Source organism: Oncorhynchus tshawytscha, linkage group LG05 (genome assembly GCF_018296145.1).
Source record: "Oncorhynchus tshawytscha isolate Ot180627B linkage group LG05, Otsh_v2.0, whole genome shotgun sequence".
Classification (NCBI taxonomy): Eukaryota; Metazoa; Chordata; class Actinopteri; order Salmoniformes; family Salmonidae; genus Oncorhynchus; species Oncorhynchus tshawytscha.
This window is the reverse complement of record NC_056433.1, coordinates 25,235,489-25,253,222: the sequence shown is the minus strand read 5'-3', so window position 1 is coordinate 25,253,222 and position 17,734 is coordinate 25,235,489. Positions and strand designations below refer to the sequence as shown.

Sequence of the window (17,734 nt, the reverse complement as noted above, 5' to 3'; positions counted from 1 at the left end):
TAAATAAAGGTGAAATTTAAAAAAATACCTCAATGAAATGCCGACCGTATTACCTCGGGGGAGAATTCTCTTCGGTTATAGTCACAGCCGTATATATATTCCCCTCAAGCCGATGCCACGACGGCCCTCAAGGAACTACACCACACTTTATGCAAACTGGAAACCACATATCCTGGGGATGCATTTATTGTAGCTGGGGATTTTAACAAAGCAAATTTGAGGAAAACTCTACCGGAGTTCTATCAACACATTGACTGTAGTACTCACTTAAAAAAACACTGGATCACTGCTACTCACCTTTTCGAAATGCCTACAATATCCTCCCCTGCACTCCCTTCAGCAAATCAGATTACGACTCCATTCTGCTCCTCCCTTCCTATAGGCAGAAACTCAAACAGGAAGTACCCGTAATAAGGTCTATTCAACGCTGGTCTGACCAATCGGAATCCATGTTTCAACATTGTTTTGATCACGCGGGCTGGGATATGTTCCGGGTAGCCTCTTAGAATAAAATTGACGCTTACACTGACACAATGACTGAGTTCATCAGGAAGTGTATAGGGGATGTTGATACCAAGTTGACTATTTAAAATGACCCAACCCAGAAACCATGGACAGATGGCAGCATTTGTGCAAAACCACCACATTTAACCATGACAAGGTGACTGGGAATATGGTTGAATACAAACAGTGTAGTTATTCCCTCTAAGGCAATCAAACAGGCAAAACGTCAGTACAGGGACAAAGTGAAGTCGCAATTCTACGGCTCAGACACAAGACGTATCTGGCAGGGTCTACAGACAATCACGGATTACAAAGGGAAAGCCAACCACGTCGCGGACACCGAGGTCTTGCTCCCAGACAAGCTAAACACTTTCCTCGCCCACTTTAAGGATAACACAGTGCCACCGACGCAGCCTGCTCCCAAGTACTGTGGGCTCTCGTTCTCTGTGGCTTACGTGAATTAGACATTTAAGCGTGTTAGCCCTCGCAAGGCTGCCGACCCATATGTCATCCCTAGCCGCGTCCTCAGAGCATGCGCAGATCAACTGGCTAGAGTGTTTACGGACATATTCAGTATCTCCCTATCCCAGTCTGCTGTCCCCACTTGCTTCAAGATGTCCACCATTGTTCCTGTACCCAAGAAGAAAGCAAAGATAACTGAACTAAATAACTATCTCCCCATAGCACTCACTTCTGTCATAATGAAGTGCTTTGAGAAGCTAGTTAAGGATCATATCACCTCTACCTTACCCGACACCCTAGACTACTGCTCCAATAGATCCACAGACGATGAATTCGCCTTCGCACGGCACACTGCCCTATCCCTTCTGGACAAGTGGAATACCTACAGTATTTCAACACCATAGGACCCTCCAAGCTCAGCATTAAGCTTGGGGACTTGGGTCTGAACCCCGCCCTGTGCAACTGGATCCTGGACTTCCTGACGCCCCCAGGTGGTGAAGGTAGGAAACAACACCTCCACTTCACTGATCCTTAACCCTGGGGCCCCACAAGGGTGCATGCTCAGTCCCCTCCTGTACTCCCTGTTCACCCATGACTGTGTGGCCACGCACGCCTCCAACGCAATCATCAAGTTTGCAGACAACACAACAGTTGTGGGCCTGATTATAACAATGACAAGATAGCCTACACGGAGGAGGTAACGGCCCTGGCGGAGTGGTGCCAGGAAAATAACCTCTTACTCAACGTCAACAAAATGAAAGAGCTGATCGTGGACTTCAGGAAAGAGCAGAGGGAGCACACCCCTATCCACATCGACGGACTGCAGTGGTGAAGGTGGAAAGCTTTAACTTCCTCGGCGTACATATTACTGACAATCTGAATTGGTCCACCCACACAGAGTGTGGTGAAGGCGGTGCAACAGCGCCTCTTCAACCACAGGAGGGTGAAGAAATTTGGCTTGGCCCCTAAGACCCTCAAAAACATTTACAGATGCACAATTGAGAGAATTGTGTCGGGCTGTATCACCGCCTGGTACGGCAACTGCACTCCCCGCAACCCAGGGCACTCCAGAGGGTGATACGTTCTGCCCAACGCATCACCGGGGGCACACTGCCTGCCCTCCAGGACACCTACAGCACCCGATGTCACAGGAAGGCCAAAAAGATCATCAAGGACATCAACCAACCGAGCCATGGCCTGTTCACCCCGCAAAGTCAGTACATGTACATCAAAGCTGGGACCGAGCTGAAAACAGCTTCTATCTCAAGGCCATCAGACTGTTAAATAGCAATCACCAGCCGGCTACTCAACCCTGCATCTTAGAGGCTGCTGCCCTATATACATAGACATAGAATCACTGGACACTTTAATAATGAAACAGTAGTCACTTTAATTATGTTCACATTCTGCTTTACTGATCTCAAATGTATATACTGTATTCCATTCTACTGTATTTAGTCAATGCCACTCCGACATTGCTTGTCCTAATATTTATATATTTCTTAATTCCATTCTTTTACTTTTAGATTTGTGTAGTGATGTAAATTGTTAGGTACTACTGCACAGTTGGAGCTAGGAACACAAGCATTTCGCTACACCCGCAATAACATCTGCTAAATATGTGTATGTGACCAATATATTTGATTTGATTTAGAGCTCTGCTACCTGACCCGAGCCTGACGGCCCCGACATTATACTGTACATCGGGTTAGGGCCACGTAGGGCCTGTTTTTTCATCAATAACCAGGGTACAGGCAGGGCTCGGGTATCACTAAATTGATCAGAGCCGCTATGAGGCAATGGTTTTGCTAGTCCTGTGTGGCTCACTTGGTAGAGCATGGCACTTGCAATGCCAGGGTTGTGGCTTTGATTCCCACAGGGGACCAGTATGAAAATGTATGAACTCGCTCTGGATAAGAGGGTCTGATAAATTACTCAAATGTAAAAATGTAAACGCGTGCAAGGAGTGAGTGACAGACAGAGAGCAGCAACTAATGGAGCCCAAGCTCGGCCCTTACATTTGGCAGAAGCAAATCAGGCCTGTGGTAGGCTAGGGTCTGAACGGCATGGCTAGGGCTCGGACTTAAAATGAATGCCCGTGCAGGGCTACAATGTGTGGAATTTGCGGTTTGCTTTCAAAATTAAAGTCCCTCGTTGAAAAGGATGCAATGGTTACCAATAGTGGAATCATGACATATTTGGACTAGATAATGCTAAAGGTTGGAATGTTGTTGCCTAATTTTAAATGAAATAAAATAATTAATTAGTTTGACAACAGAGAGAAACAAACTGTTGAAATCCCATTGTGGATGTATTAGACTGCATAATTGCATTGGGGCATACTTATATGCACTGAACAGCCTTAGCTATGGATTGTGAACCCATCGTGTCAACAAATATGTAATAACATTCCAACCTTGTTTAGTATTATCTAGTCCAAATATGGCATGAATCCACTATTTGTATCCGTTTGCAGCACTTTCAATGAGGGACTTCGATTTTGCAGACGAAACACAAATTCCACTATTGTGGCTAGTGTCACATACGTAGAGAGAAGTGGGTAACAACGATGTATATAAACTCTGGATTGCTGATGTTATTTATTGGCCATTGAGAGGCTTTGAAGGCACTGGTTGGCCGTATTGGCACTCCCCAGTAGGAGCAGTCCTCCATAGGAATGAATGGAATTCTACAGTATTTCATTTCAATTCAATTTTGTTTTTTTGTAGTGGGACAGTGACATTAGTAATCTCAAAAAAGTACACTTAAAGGAAACATTCAAAAACGTTTTTGTACTGAACATGCCCAGGCTAACCCACTGACCTATACGATTCCTGCTCTACCCTTTGCTTGTCGGTCTGGAAAGCCTCCGCAAATGAAAACGTACCATAACACAGATGCTGCATTCATCACATGTCGGAACCTCCAAACCTCCGAAATAAGTTATTTGCGTGTAGCTTTCTATTGGTTGATTCTGATACTTTCCAATTGGAAAACTCTGAACGGCCTACCGCCTATCATCTTTCTACAATGTTGTAAAAATTCAGAGTTTCCTTGATCCGACATGTCATGAATGCAGAGATACATGGGACCATTATTAAAAACCTGTACACACCCCCTCCCTAACCTTGAGGCATGCTGAAGTGACTAAGCAGCTAATAGTGGCAGCCCTAGTTGTCCCTGTCTATCCTGAACGGGATCAGCAGTGTTGTTTTGCTGAAGGAGGGATTGAGACCACCACTTATCTTCCCCTGGGAATTAAGGAAATCTATGCGAAGCACCTCTGCCAGACTATAAGGCAAAACAGAGGTCAGGTTATCAACTGTTGCTGACCTAATTGCTTTTGGAACTCAGCAAAGTCAGGCCACCTGGGAACTTTTTTTCCCTGCTTGGCTTATTGTTGCTTATCTCCCCTCAGCAAATTGCATAACCCAATTGTTCAAAAGTGAATAGTGATGGCAAAAGCTCCAAATTATGTCATGACAATTAGTCACACTTTATTACATCATTGATCCCCCCCTCCCACCAAACTTCCTTATCAAACTACAGTAGAATCAAAACCACGTGGCTGTAATCATGCCGAATGATCATAATATACAGTTTGGAATCGTTATCCATTTCTCCTCATTCATCCAAAAAACATTTTGACATGTCAGTTGTCCAGCACAGTTTTGAATATGACTGGTGCAGGCCTCCATTTACTCAGCTTCTTCACTTCCAGTATGTCTGCCTCCCTGTCCTCCATCCTCTTCCTCGCTACATATGGAATACTGCAGAAAGACATCACAAACACCAGCCACAAATAAATGGCAAAACATACTATACATCTGGAATGCCTCTTCATGTAAACCTTGCATCAATCATGTACATTTGCATAAATAATATCACTTGTTAAATACAATTCTTCTTCCCCAGGTCTCCAGAAGTGCACAAGTTTAAACGTTATCTTAATTGGTTATATGTCTCACCATGTCTTTTTTGGAGGTGGCTGAAGAGGAACGAATGTATCTGCACTGAAGGTCAGTGACCTACAGAGGACAATTCCACTGTGAGTATGAAACCACCATCACACGTCACTGAGCATGCTGATACCCATCTTTTCACAAATGTGAAACTGTGGTTATGTCTCAATTATCTCTCTTTCCTTCCAAATGGTGCATTTGTCCACTCCCCTTCACTGATTTGAAAGGAAATATGGTGGACGCTCCCACTGCCCTATGACTCCAGCAATCTACCTTTAGATTGGTTGGAAGTAGTGAACAAGTGTACACTTCAGGTGAAAGGAGAGATTATTGGGACGCTCCCTGTGTGCTAAATTGTTGTACACTTGCTGTTTGTCCCTTGAAACTGGGCAATATAAAGACCAATAGCACCATCTTTCAGCCATCTGTAGTAATTCATGTATGAAAACAAGACAGAGCTACAATATATCTACAGCCTCGTAGCCTACTGTATCCTATTTCAATCAAATATACTATCAACACAACTGAAGGAAAACAAAAACCTTACCCAAAATGTGTTGTTGGTAATGTTGATCCAAACTTGTGAAAGTCAGGACTGTACTCAGGTGTTAGATAGGCTCTAGAACCAGGTGCAGAATGGCAGGTAAACCTGGCTGGAATGGAGGAACAAGCGGCTACATTATGATACATATATTCTCTTGTCTACAGACTACGTAAACATAATCGAGCATCTGACCAAATAATGCAAGATTTTAGTTCTGGGTTAACTGAGATTATAATACATCTAACACTGAGCATAACCTTGTTTAACCCAGAAATAAAATGTAATTGTATGTTTACTTAGTCTGTCCAGGAGAAATTACACAGAGCTGTCACGCCCCGGCCATAGAGAGGCTTTTATTCTCGATTTTGGTTAGGCCAGGGTGTGACTAGGGTGGGCATTCTATGTTCAGTTTCTATGTTTTGTTTTTCTTTGTTGTTTTGGCCAGGTGTGGTTCTCAATCAGAGGCAGCTGTCTATCGTTGTCTCTGATTGAGAACCATACTTAGGTAGCTTTTTCCCATATGGGTTTTGTGGGTAGTTGATTTCTGTTTAGTGTTTTTCACCTTTCAGGACTGTTTTGTTTATTCCCTTTTGTTATTTTTGTATTTAGTGTTCAGTGTCAATAAACAAACATGAACACGTACCACGCTGCGCTTTGGTCCTCACCTTCTTCAAACAGCCGTTACAAGAGCATAGCCAATCTAGAATGTATTCTTCTATTAGCCTAAGTCATGCATTCCAATGTACCATCAGAAAGCCTAACCATAAACGCAGATAATCCTAAACTACTTAAACTACTTAACACAATAGCCTTCATCGGATAATTTTGTTGAAATAATACTTTGAACATTCTGCAAAACGTATGCGTTTTCACTGCTACTGAATATTTGCAATACATACCTTGTTTTTTCCTCCCGATGGTGACCTCCAGAGTTCTCTCTGAAGAACACCGTATGGTCCTATACTGGTGACCTCCCTCCAGCAAACAGCGTTTGCCAACATGGAAGGTTCTGGGCTGACCAAAGTTGGGATAAAACGTCCACTCAGTCTGGGACACCATGTTGGCCTCTACAGAAATAAATAAAGAGAGTAATAGACGTAAATAGAGGTTTGATAAATAGTATGCAAAACATCAGCGTTAGTGATCGAATAAAGAATGACGTCACACAGTTCTATTTATGATGTAGTACTGTACATTCAATAGGGGTTACTGACGAGGTACTGTTTGTCAGATTATTGGCACTTTATACACAGTGTACAAAACATTAAGAACACATTTTTTGCCCTCAGAACAGCCTCGATTTGTCAGGGCATGGACTCTACAAGGTGTTTGTATTTATTAAGGATTCCCATTAACTGCTGCCTCTTCCTGGGGTCCAGCAACATTAAGGCAGTTATATACAAGTTAAAATATTACATTTCTTAACACAACACATTAAGTGTGTTCCCTCAGGAACCTACTCTACTATTACATATCTACAATACAAAATCCATGTGTACATCTGTGTAGAGTGCGTGTCTTATCATGTGCGTCTGTGCCTGTGTGTGCCTCTTCACAGTCCCCGCTGTTCTAGAAGGTGTATTTTTATATATTTTTTAATCTGATTCTACTGCTTGCATCAGTTACCTGATGTGGAAGTGTTCCATGTAGCCATGGCTCTATGTTGTACTATGCCCCTCCCATAGTCTGTTCTGGACTTGGGGGTTGTGAAGAGACTTTTGTTGGCATTTTATTTTTATTTAACTAGGCAAGTCAGTAAAGAACAAATTCTTATTTACAATGACGGCCTACCTCGGCCAAACCCGGGCCAATTGTGAGCCGCCCTATGGGACAATCACGGCTGGATACAGCCTGGAATCGAACCAGGTTCTGTAGTGATGCTTCTAGGGCTGAGATGTAGTGCCTTAGACCGCTGCAGCACTCGGGAGCACCTCATATCTTGTGGGGTATGCATGGGTGTCCGAGCTGTGTGGTAGTAGTTTAAACAGACAACTCGGTGCATTCAGCATGTCAACGCTTCATACAAAAACAAGTAAGGATGAAGTCTATCACTCCTCCATTTTGAACCATGAGAGATTTACTGCATATTATTAACATTAGCTTTCTGTGTACATTTAAGGCCCAGCTGTGCTGCCCTGTTCTGAGCCAATTGTAAATTTCCAAGGTCCCTTTGTGGCACCTGACCACACAACTGTAGTCCAGGCATGACAAAACTAGAGCCTGTAGGACCTGCCTTTTTGATAGTGTTGTTAAAAATGCAGAGCAGTGCTTTATTATGAACAGACTTCTCCCCATCTCAGCTACTGTTGTATCAACATGTGTTGACCATGACCGTTTACAATCCAGGGTTACTCCAAACAGTTTAGTCATCTCAACTTGCTCAATTTCCACATTTTTCATTACAGTATTTAGTTGAGGTTTAGGGTTTAGTGAATGATTTGTCCCAAATACAATGCTTTTAGTTGTTTTAATATTTTGGACTAACTGATTACTTTCCACTCACTCTGAAACTAACTGCCCTTTGTTAAGTCCTGTAGTGATTTCACTCGCTGTAGTAGCTGACGTAAATAGTGTTGATTCATCCGCATACATGACACACTGGCTTTACTCAAGGCCAGTGGCATGTCATTAGTAAAGATTGAAAATAGTAAGGGGCCTAGACAGCTGCCCTGGGGAATTCCTGATTCTACCTGGATTGTATTGGAGAGGCTTCCATTAAAGAACACCCTCTGTGTTCTGTTAGATAGGTAACTCTTTATCCACAATATAGAAGGGGGTGTAAAGCCATAACACAAGTTTTCTATTAGCAGACTATGATCGATAATGCCAAAAGCCGCTCTTAAGTCTAACAAAACAGCTCCCACAATTGTTTTATCATCAATTTCTCTCAGCCAATCATCAGTCATTTGTGTAAGTGCCGTGCTTGTTGAATATCTTTCCCTATAAGTGTGCTGAAAGTCTGTAAAATTGCATTGTATCTGGACAAAAACATTTTTTTCCCAAAAGTTTACTAAGTGTTGGTAACAGGCTGATTGGTCGGCTATTTGAACCAGTAAAGGGGGGCTTTACTATTCTTAGGTAGCGGAATAACTTTTGCTTTCCTCCAAGAATGAGGTTACACACTTTCTAGTAGGCCAAGATTAAAGATATGGCAAATGGGAGTGGCAATATCGTCCACTATTATCCTCAGTAACTTTCCATCCAAGTTGTCAGACCCTGATGGCTTGTCATTGTTGATAGACAGTTTTTTCACCTCTTCCACACTCACTTTACAGAATTCCACAGGGAGCATTCCACATGGATGCTGGCCCATGTTGACTCCAATGCTTCCCACAGTTGTGTCAAGTTGGCTGGATGTCCTTTGGGTGGTGGACCATTCTTTTTTTTCACTCTGTTTATTAAGTTTTGAACATACACACACACACACACACACACACACACACGACAAAGCAATATAAATAATATACTCAACTAGAAAAAAATACAAATAAAAAAACAAAAAAAAAATAGCTTTAAAGATACCATACTTTAGACAAGTTAAACACACCAGGCAGAAGGCTACAGAGGTTAAAGGGCCATCTATAGTACAGGGACAGAGCAAACACCTCACAATTGTTCCTGTAAACAGTCAAGGGATAAGGGTGGAGAAATGCAACCACTCACAGAGAGTCATGGCCACAGACCGACCATCCACTGGACAAAAAAAAAGTTTACAATGCTTTAAAATAAAAAAATAAAATGATTATTCATGTAGGCGTGAACAAAATGTAAAAATAACTGGGAAAAACAAGCTCACACTTCAGTCTCTGCCTGGGCAAGATGAACAAGGCATCTGCGGATCACATCAATAAGCACATGCACCTTAATGCCCCCCCCAGCAAAAACACAGAGAGAAGCTCCTCCAATCCTTAAGTCACAGACTTATTTTAGTATTAATTGGAATGCCATCAGAGGATGGACTGTTTAAAGTAAGACCGGAATGGAGCCCAAGCCTCAAACAGTTTGGGGTTCCCACCTGAATTAATTTTTTTCTAGTTTCAGAGAGCATAACACATCCCTCACCCAATATTTATAAGATGGGGGAGCTGCCATCTTCCAGTTCTGTAGTATTAGCCGTCTAGCTAAAAGAGTTGTATAAGCAACAGTGTCCGACTGGATTCTTGATAGGGGGTACCCATGGGCAGTACTCCAAAAAGGGCTGTAAGGGGAGACGGATCTATAACAGTGTCATATATATCAGAGAAACATTTAAATATGAATTCCCAGAAACCTGACAGTTTATGACAGCCCCAAAACATATGCAACAGTGTGGCTGGTTCCACTTTACATCTGACACAGGTAGGATCAAAATCAGAGAATATTCTTCCAAGTTTGGCCCCCGACCAGTGGATACGGTGAACCACCTTGAATTGAATGAGGCTGTGTCTAGTGCTAAAAGAGGACGAGTGCACCCTGTGCAGCACAGATTCCCAGGCGTCTTCCCCAAGTTCCTCCCCCAAATCCTTTTCCCATCGAGTCTTTAAAGGCACCAAAGAAGGGTTCTGTAAGTCATGAATGATTGCATATACATCTGAAATTGCACCCCTAGGAAGCTTGTTCAGCTCCAAGATGCTCTCTATAGCTGTATTCGCAGGCCTATTGGGAAATCCGGGTGTGTTAGCCCTGACAAAGTTTCTAGTCTGGAGATAGCGGAAAAAGTGGGATTGGGGGAGATTGAACTTTTCTTGCAGCTGAGAAAAAGAGGCAAATGTATCAAAGAATAATTGGGCTAGCGAGGAAAGGCCTAGTGAGTGCCAAATGCCAAAAGCCCCATCATTCAAAGATGGAGGAAATAAAATGTTCTGATTGATTGGGCCTGATAGAGAAAAGCCTCGGAGGCTAAAGGCTAAACGGAACTGATTCCAAATTGTAAGAGACTGCTTTACAATTGGGTTGGCACACCTTTTGCCTAGGGACACTGGGAGAGACGAGCACAGCACAGAGGAAAGTGCTGCAGGTTTACACGATTCAGACTCCATCTGGACCCAGAGTGGTCTAGGGCCAGTAGGATCAGTCTGCAGCCAGTACAGAATGGCTCTGAAATTTGCAGCCCAGTAGTATGTCTGAAAATTTGGTAGAGCTAAACCCCCCAATGACCTAGGCTTCTGTAAATGTTTTCTACCAATCTGTGGTACCTTGCCATCCCAAATAAAATGCATGAATGTTTGATCCAGTGAAATAAAAAAAGATTTTGGAATAAAAATGGGTAAACATTGAAATAAATATAAAAATTTGGGCAAACACATTCATTTTAATGACATTAATCCTTCCGATAAGAGAAAGGGGTAGCGAATTCCAAAAAGTTAAAGATTGAAACAATCTGTCTGCTAGAGCATCAAAGTTTTCCTGAAACAAATTTGAATATTTCCTTGTCACTTTTACTCCCAAGTAAGTGAATTGATCCCGGACAATCCTAAACTGAGAACTTGTAAAAGAGCACTTTAAAGCAGCCTTGTTTACCGGAAAAAGCTCACTCTTGCCTAGATTCAGCTTGTACCCTAAGATTGATCCAAACTTTTTAAGAACAGATAGGGCACGTGGCAATGAGGTATCGGGGTTGGAGATAAACAAAAGGAGGTCGTCAGCATATAGCGAGACTTTCTGCACCCAGCCCGCCCTGATTATGCCTTGAATGGCATCATTAGAGCGTAGTGCAATGGCGAGAGATTCGATTGCCAAAGCAAACAACAAGGGGAGAGTGGGCAACCCTGTCTGGATCCGCGGTGCAAGGGAAAATAGTCAGAGGACAAGTTATTAGTTCGTACCGAAGCCATGGGGGAAAAATAAAGAATCTTTATCCACGCAATGAACTTGGGGCCAAAGCCAAATCTATAAAGGGCAGCTGTTAGGTAATCCCACTCAACGCGGTCAAACGCTTTTTCGGCATCAAGCGAGACCACCACCTCCGGGTCCTCCGACGCTGGGGAGTACAGTATATTTATAAGGCGCCTAATATTGAAAAATAAATGCCTATTTCTCACAAAGCCAGTCTGGTCAGAGTGTATTACTTGGTGCAGCAAGCCTTCCATACGGATGGCTAAAAGCTTAGCTAGGATTTTGTAATCACAGTTTAAAAGTGAGATTGGGCGATAGGATCCACATTCCAGGGGGTCTTTGTTTTTCTTTAGTAGTAATGAAATTGAAGCCTGATAAAGACTAGGCGGTAGCTTTGAAGTATTGAGGAACTCTGGAAATAGTCGAGACAAGAATGGGCAAAGCAGACCGGAAAACGTCCTGTAAAATTCGGTTGGATAACCGTCCGGACCCGATGATTTACCACTTTTCATTGCGGACACTGCTGTTGCAATCTCCTCAAGCGTAAATTCTTCTTCTAGACAGTCATGGGAGTCTGTATCAATTGAAGGCATATTCAAGCCATTAAAGAAGGAGTCAATCAGCAAGGGGTCTTGAAGGAATTCAGAGGTGTATAGCGCAGAGTAAAATTGTTTAAATTGATCATTGATCTCTTTATGTATAACTGTGGTGGCACCAGACGGGGTCCTTATTTGTGGGATTAAACGTGAGGCCTCAGATTTACGGATCTGATGCGCAAGGAATTTACTGGCCTTGTCGCCTTGTTCATAGACTTTGTATCGAGCTCGCAAGAGTAACTGTTCAGCTTGCCTGGTAGAAAGCTCATCAAATTCAGATTGGAGTAGTTGGCGCTCATTATGCAGATCAGAGGAAGGATCCGTAGCATACTTCTCATCCAATGTGGCTATGGACTCGCTCAGGTCCCAAAGTCGCTGGGAGCGAACTCTGTTTTGGTTGGCTGTATAAGAAATAATTTGGCCACGTAGGTATGCTTTGAGAGACTCCCATATGGTAGAGCAGGACATACCTGGTGTTGAATTAGTTTCTAGGAATAAGGTGATTTCAGAAGAAATGAAATTGACAAACTCCTTATCTGAGAGTAAAATGGGGTTGAGACGCCATTGATAACACATAGGAGGTCGCTGGGGAAACTCTAGTTCAAGCACTAATGGTGAATGGTCAGAGATAACAATACTCTCGTAAGTACACTGCCGAAGGTTAGGCAGAAGTTTTTGTCCAAAAAGAAGTAATCAATCCGGGAGTATGTTTGATGAACATGAGAATAAAAGGAATACTGTCTATCTGTAGGATGTAGGAAACGCCAGGCCTCAAACATAGCATATTTCTGAAGAAAGGTTTGAATAAGTAGGGCACATTTAGATGGGCCTGTATTTGTTTGTGAGGACTTGTTAAGAACTGGGGACATTTACAGTTGAAATCCCCCTAAAATCAACAAATGAGAATCTAAAATTGGGAATAGCAGACAGAAAGGAAGAAATTAAACTTGTGTCATCCCAATTGGGAGCATAAACACTAGCCAAAACAAGAGGGGTAGAAAACAGTTCACCGGTTACTATGACGTATCGTCCCTTAGGATCAGCAATAACCTCAGAAGCTACAAAGGGAGTAGCTTTATCAACCAGAATAGCAGCACCTCTCGATTTACTATGAAAGTTTGAGTGGAACACTTGACCAACCCTGTCCTTACGCATCCTAAAATGCTCACCAGTCCTCAAGTGAGTCTCTTGTAGAAATGCAATATTTGCATTCAAACCCTTTAAGTGTGTCAACACCCTCTTACGCTTCACCGGGTTGTTAACCCCTTTGGTATTCCAAGAAATGTACTTGATCGTATTATTTCGGCCCCTCTGGGCATTCCCGTTATTCAACCCTCTCATTAGAGCATAGAATGGAAAAGCAATGAGCGCCCAAAACCCCCAGAATAACATCTCAGAGTAATAATGTACAGTGGTAAATGTTTGGAAAAAGTACAGAAAAAAAACTAAGAAGACAGAATGACAACATTAGAACTGAACAATTCAACCTGCCCCCCCACCCCCTCCCCCCATCCCAGACAATACCTCCCCAAACGAGGTACAAGCCTAAATAGAGCATGTTCTCTTTGCACAGTATGTCTGTGAGAGTGCGGTCTTAAACCTAAACCCACAGTCCCGCTCTTTAAAGTCACGTTTTGTTAGTGGATCAAGCAGCAGAAAGAAAGATTTGTATGTATTTTTTCAAATAAAAAAAAGGCGAATCCCCTGTGCAAACGGAATGACAAAAGCACCACTTGTAGATGTATATAATTGTATTCCCAATCTCATAACAGGCATTGAGAGAGAATAAATAAAATGTATAAAGGCTCTCAGCCAAAAATCTAATTTGAAGTAAGGAAATCGTAGTAAGACAATCAAAAATAATAGTAATTATAATAGTAGTCTAGTTGAAGCTGAGACAGCTTACACCCAATACCAAAAAACTATGTGTGCGCAACGTTGAACGTTTGCTGGGCATAAATGACGCTCAAAACTTTTAAAATTAAAGTGAGGTCCCAAAAACCGTGTAGCCTCGGGAGACATTTACTGTTTACTGGGTCAATGCAAACGGATGCAGTAAACAAATAACCAAAAATATTTATAGTCACTGAGACAATGTGTAAACAAACTAAATAGGTGAGCGAGATAAGGCACGCACACTAGATGATCAAAACATTAGATCACATCAAATAAGCCTGAATAGTTCCACCAACTATACAAGACTAGCCTGTTATATCTAAACATAATTGTACCACAAGTGGGTTACTTACTATCCACAGTTCGCAAGCAACAGTTGCTGAACTGTGAGCATATTCAAGACTTCTTGATGTGACGTTGAATGTGAGCCATAGCCTCATCTGGAGATTCAAATGTGTAGTCTTTACCCTCATGAGATATCCATAAACGGGCCGGGAATCGCAGTCCATACTTCACACTTGGATGGTCCCGAAGTACTCGTTTGGCCTGTCCGAAAGCTGCGCGCTGCCTGGAAACAGTGGGGGAGTAGTCCTGGTATATGGAAAAGCTCTGTCCTTGAAAGCTCAGAGTGGTATTGCGGGCTCGTCGGAGGATCTCCATCTTCTCATGAAAAAAGTGCACTCGAAGAATTATGTCACGGGGCCTCTCCCCATCCCGGGGCTTTGGGCGCAGCGACCGGTGGGCTCGATCAATCAGGGGCTTTTCATCTAAGGCAAGAACATCCTTCAGCAGCCCTGAAACGAAATCCGTGGCGCGATGCATTTCCGCAGACTCTGGGACCAATACAAGTCTCAGATTATTGCGGCGAGAGAATCCCTCTAGACTCACACAGCTCTCCTTCACCTTTTTCAAATCCGCAGCTAGGCGTTTAACTTCAGCCTCCAGGGATGTAGTTATATCGGAGACATTAGTAGCGGAGGTCTCCAGTGCTGCAATCGTTGTAGTGTGTGACGCAGTTGTTGTTTTGAGTATTGTGATTGCTGGCACAGTCTTGTTCCGCAGGATGGTTAAATCTGCTTTTAAAGTATCAGAAACCTCCTGTATTCTGGCCTCAATCGTAGCAACCACCTGTGTTTTCATTTCAACTATCTCAGAGCGTAGTAGTTTGATGGCCTCGAGAATGTTCATTTCAGTGCCGCCAGGCCAAGCCGCGCCCCCGGGTAAAGTGTGTGTCCCCGGGCCCTCAGACTCAGGAGAGGGCGGTGATGAGAGCGGGTCTTGTAGGCCGGGTTTTCTCAAAGTCATCCTTATGTTTGGTCGACATGCTGACATTCGGAAGCAAAGTAGTCTTGGTTTTTACAGAAAGGGATCACCAAATTAATATTTGAAAATAAATACGGTTCTGCTGCAGAATTCACATAAACTTTAAGAATACCACGGGAGCTAACGGAAAACACGTCAGTCGCACATGGCGTCCCCTACCATCGCGTTCGGTGGACCATTCTTGATACCCACGGGAAACTGATGAGCGTGAAATACCCAACAGCGAAATACCAGTGCCCCTGGCAACTACTACCATACCACGTTCAAAGGCACTTACATGTTTTGTCTTGCCCAATCACCCTTTGAAAGGCACACATACACAATCCATGTCTCAATTGTCTCAAGGCTAAATCCTTCTTTAACCTGTCTCCTCCCCTTCATTTACACTGATTGAAGTGGATTTAACAAGTGACATCAATAAGGGATCTTAGCTTTCACCTCAATTCACCTGGTCAGTCTATGTCATGGAAAAAGAGAGAGTTCTTAATGTTTTGTACATTGTGAAATCATGGCCTCTTATATATTGGTAAATTAAATGGGGAGGGGGGTATTGTCAAACAAACAATCAATCATTTGTAGACATGATCTAAGCCCAGTGACTCACGTGGGAAGGACCTGAGCAGTCTGGTCTCTTCAGGGAACTTGATCAATTTGATGTGAGGGAGTGGAGCATCACTGTAGCGAGGTGCAGGCAGCCACCGCAGACCAGAGCCCCAGTCAAGGTCACACCTGGAGAAGTACAGTACCCAGTCACCAATCCGTGTGCTGGACAGCTACTTGGTGTGCAGGCTTTTATTCCAGCCCAGCACTTACACACCTGACAGAGCTAATCATCAACTAACAATTAATAGCTTGATTAGCTGTCTTAAGTTAAGGGTAAGGTGCCATAATGATATATATTTATATATATTGCAGATAAGGAGAGAGGTAGGCTGAGCTACCTTCTAGAAGCACTGCAGGATTACTGGTTGCTGGCTTGCTGCAGCTTCCTCTGCTCTGACATTGTGACATAGCTAATGATGAGACAGACAGCCCTGTCAGAATGCCATTGTGTCAAGCCAGTTCCAGAGACATGGGAGTGGTGTGAGTAAACACTTTCTCAGTTAGTATTTTGTGTTCATCTTACATTAACTCTGCCAATGACGTATCTTGGTATGTCAATGAATGAAGTGAAATTATAAAGGAATGCTATTGCCTACAGTCTGGTGTTCTTAGATCCTCTCAACGCGCTGGACTTGTATTTGGCTTGCAAAGGTCACTGTGCCTGTTCTGTATCTTAGCTACCCTACAAACAAACCGTGTAGAAAAAGAGAAAGCACACAAAATAATGTGATTGGTAGGTTACAAAACTTTAACCTCTAGACTATAGATTGTTGTTTGTAACGTAACCCTTTATCCCTGTACATTGAATCCCTTTTAACAACTTTGTTTATGTTCATACAGTGTATACAATAGTCTAGAGACGATCACTTACTCTGTTAGGTTGGGCTCTATGTGCCGAATGTGCGGTCTGTAATTTATCTCTCCTCCATGTGAGTAGTGTCTGCCGTGGGGTCCGAGCTTGTCCAACGCGCCAAAGGAACACATGCTGAATGGGAACCACCTTTTGCACGAGTTTATTACTTTATATTTCAAGGAAGCGTATCCTGATAGCTATTTTACTTTGACCGTGTTTTGCAGCGGGCATTCATGTTATCTAGATTAAGTTTAATGCGTCTCGCCCAAAAAGGTTGTTGGAAACAATAGGCCTGTATGACACGTTTGTAGCCTATAGAACGACCCAAGCTGTTGCTAGGAGAGAATGACAAACTTCTCTGAGAGGGGTGGGTCGTTCCACCAATTAGGTGCCTTTTGAGGAGTGTAACTTCGTGAGAGAAGAGAACGTGTTATTTATCCCAATTGTAACATTCTGTCATAAAGAGCAAATGTTCAACTTAATAAAAACATGTTTCCCCATCTCAAGAGGTCAAATAAAATATCTACTATTACATTTACATTTGAGTCATTTAGCAGATGCTCGTAACCCTAATTGCTCCTGTAAATCGTTCTGGATAAGTGCCGTGCTCAAGGGCTCATCGACAGATAACAGGTTTGAACGTGAAGGTGCCCACATACATAGGGTTGGTTTGCTTCTAGCGGAACACCGCTAGGCGAAACAAACATCTGTGCTTGCATACTCCCTAAAGACAGTCAATATTGCTGTTGTTTGTCGCTCTTGAGCCACTGTAGCAACAACATTGTGAGAAACACTTCCTCAAAATAGTCAGAATTAACCTAAAATAAATCAATAAATCTGTCATTCATTTCAACGTTTTTGCCAAGGAAGACTTAGTCACAATTTTAAATCTAACTACGATGTTTGGTGCAGTATTTCTCAAGTGAAAACATTTGCATGAAAACTAATCTCTCATTGAATGACAACAAACACTTCGTGTTCCCACTCCTACACTACTAGTGTTTTTGACCAGTCACCGACAAAAGAGGCGTAGACTTCGGCTACGAACTTTGACTTGCTTTAAGAAGAAAATGTGTGCTCAAACAGCCGAAAACAAACGTGCCGAATACCAAAACCAACAAAAACATCATAGAACTTCTTCGCAATATATGTGCAGTTTTACAAGCATTCGGTAAGC

General features: G+C 42.8%; 1 protein-coding gene across 5 annotated transcripts; it reads right to left on the bottom strand.

Annotated features, from left to right (window-relative positions):
- Positions 1–2,205: 2,205 nt before the first annotated feature.
- LOC112250365 (spermatogenesis-associated serine-rich protein 1) lies at positions 2,206–17,030 on the bottom strand. Of its 5 annotated transcripts, XR_006083397.1 has the most exons (7): positions 16,576–17,030; positions 16,301–16,386; positions 15,706–15,830; positions 6,372–6,539; positions 5,476–5,581; positions 4,935–4,994; positions 2,209–4,736 (listed from the first exon to the last, which is right to left on the bottom strand). XR_006083397.1 is itself a non-coding variant. In XM_024420450.2 (6 exons), the coding sequence occupies exons 1-6, from the start codon at positions 16,686–16,688 to the stop codon at positions 4,619–4,621; spliced, it is 690 nt and encodes a 229-aa protein (XP_024276218.1). In that variant the 5' UTR covers positions 16,689–17,014; the 3' UTR covers positions 2,211–4,618. The 5 variants fall into 5 exon arrangements, 2 of the variants coding, with proteins under 2 accessions (XP_024276217.1, XP_024276218.1); XR_006083398.1 differs by lacking the exons at positions 16,301–16,386; positions 16,576–17,030 and adding an exon at positions 16,043–16,066; XM_024420450.2 differs by lacking the exon at positions 16,301–16,386 and having other exon boundaries at positions 2,211–4,736; positions 16,576–17,014.
- Positions 17,031–17,734: the final 704 nt, after the last annotated feature.

Bases quoted from the DNA above. Each gene is read 5' to 3' on its own strand.
- LOC112250365 (XM_024420449.2), bottom strand. From the start codon at position 15,110: ATGTCAGCATGTCGACCAAACATAAGGATGACTTTGAGAAAACCCGGC. The intron at 4,995-5,475 runs GTAAGGTTTTTG...TGTCCTCTGTAG, and splicing joins TTACCAACAACACATTTTGG to GTCACTGACCTTCAGTGCAG. The intron at 4,737-4,934 runs GTGAGACATATA...GTCTTTCTGCAG, and splicing joins CCACCTCCAAAAAAGACATG to TATTCCATATGTAGCGAGGA.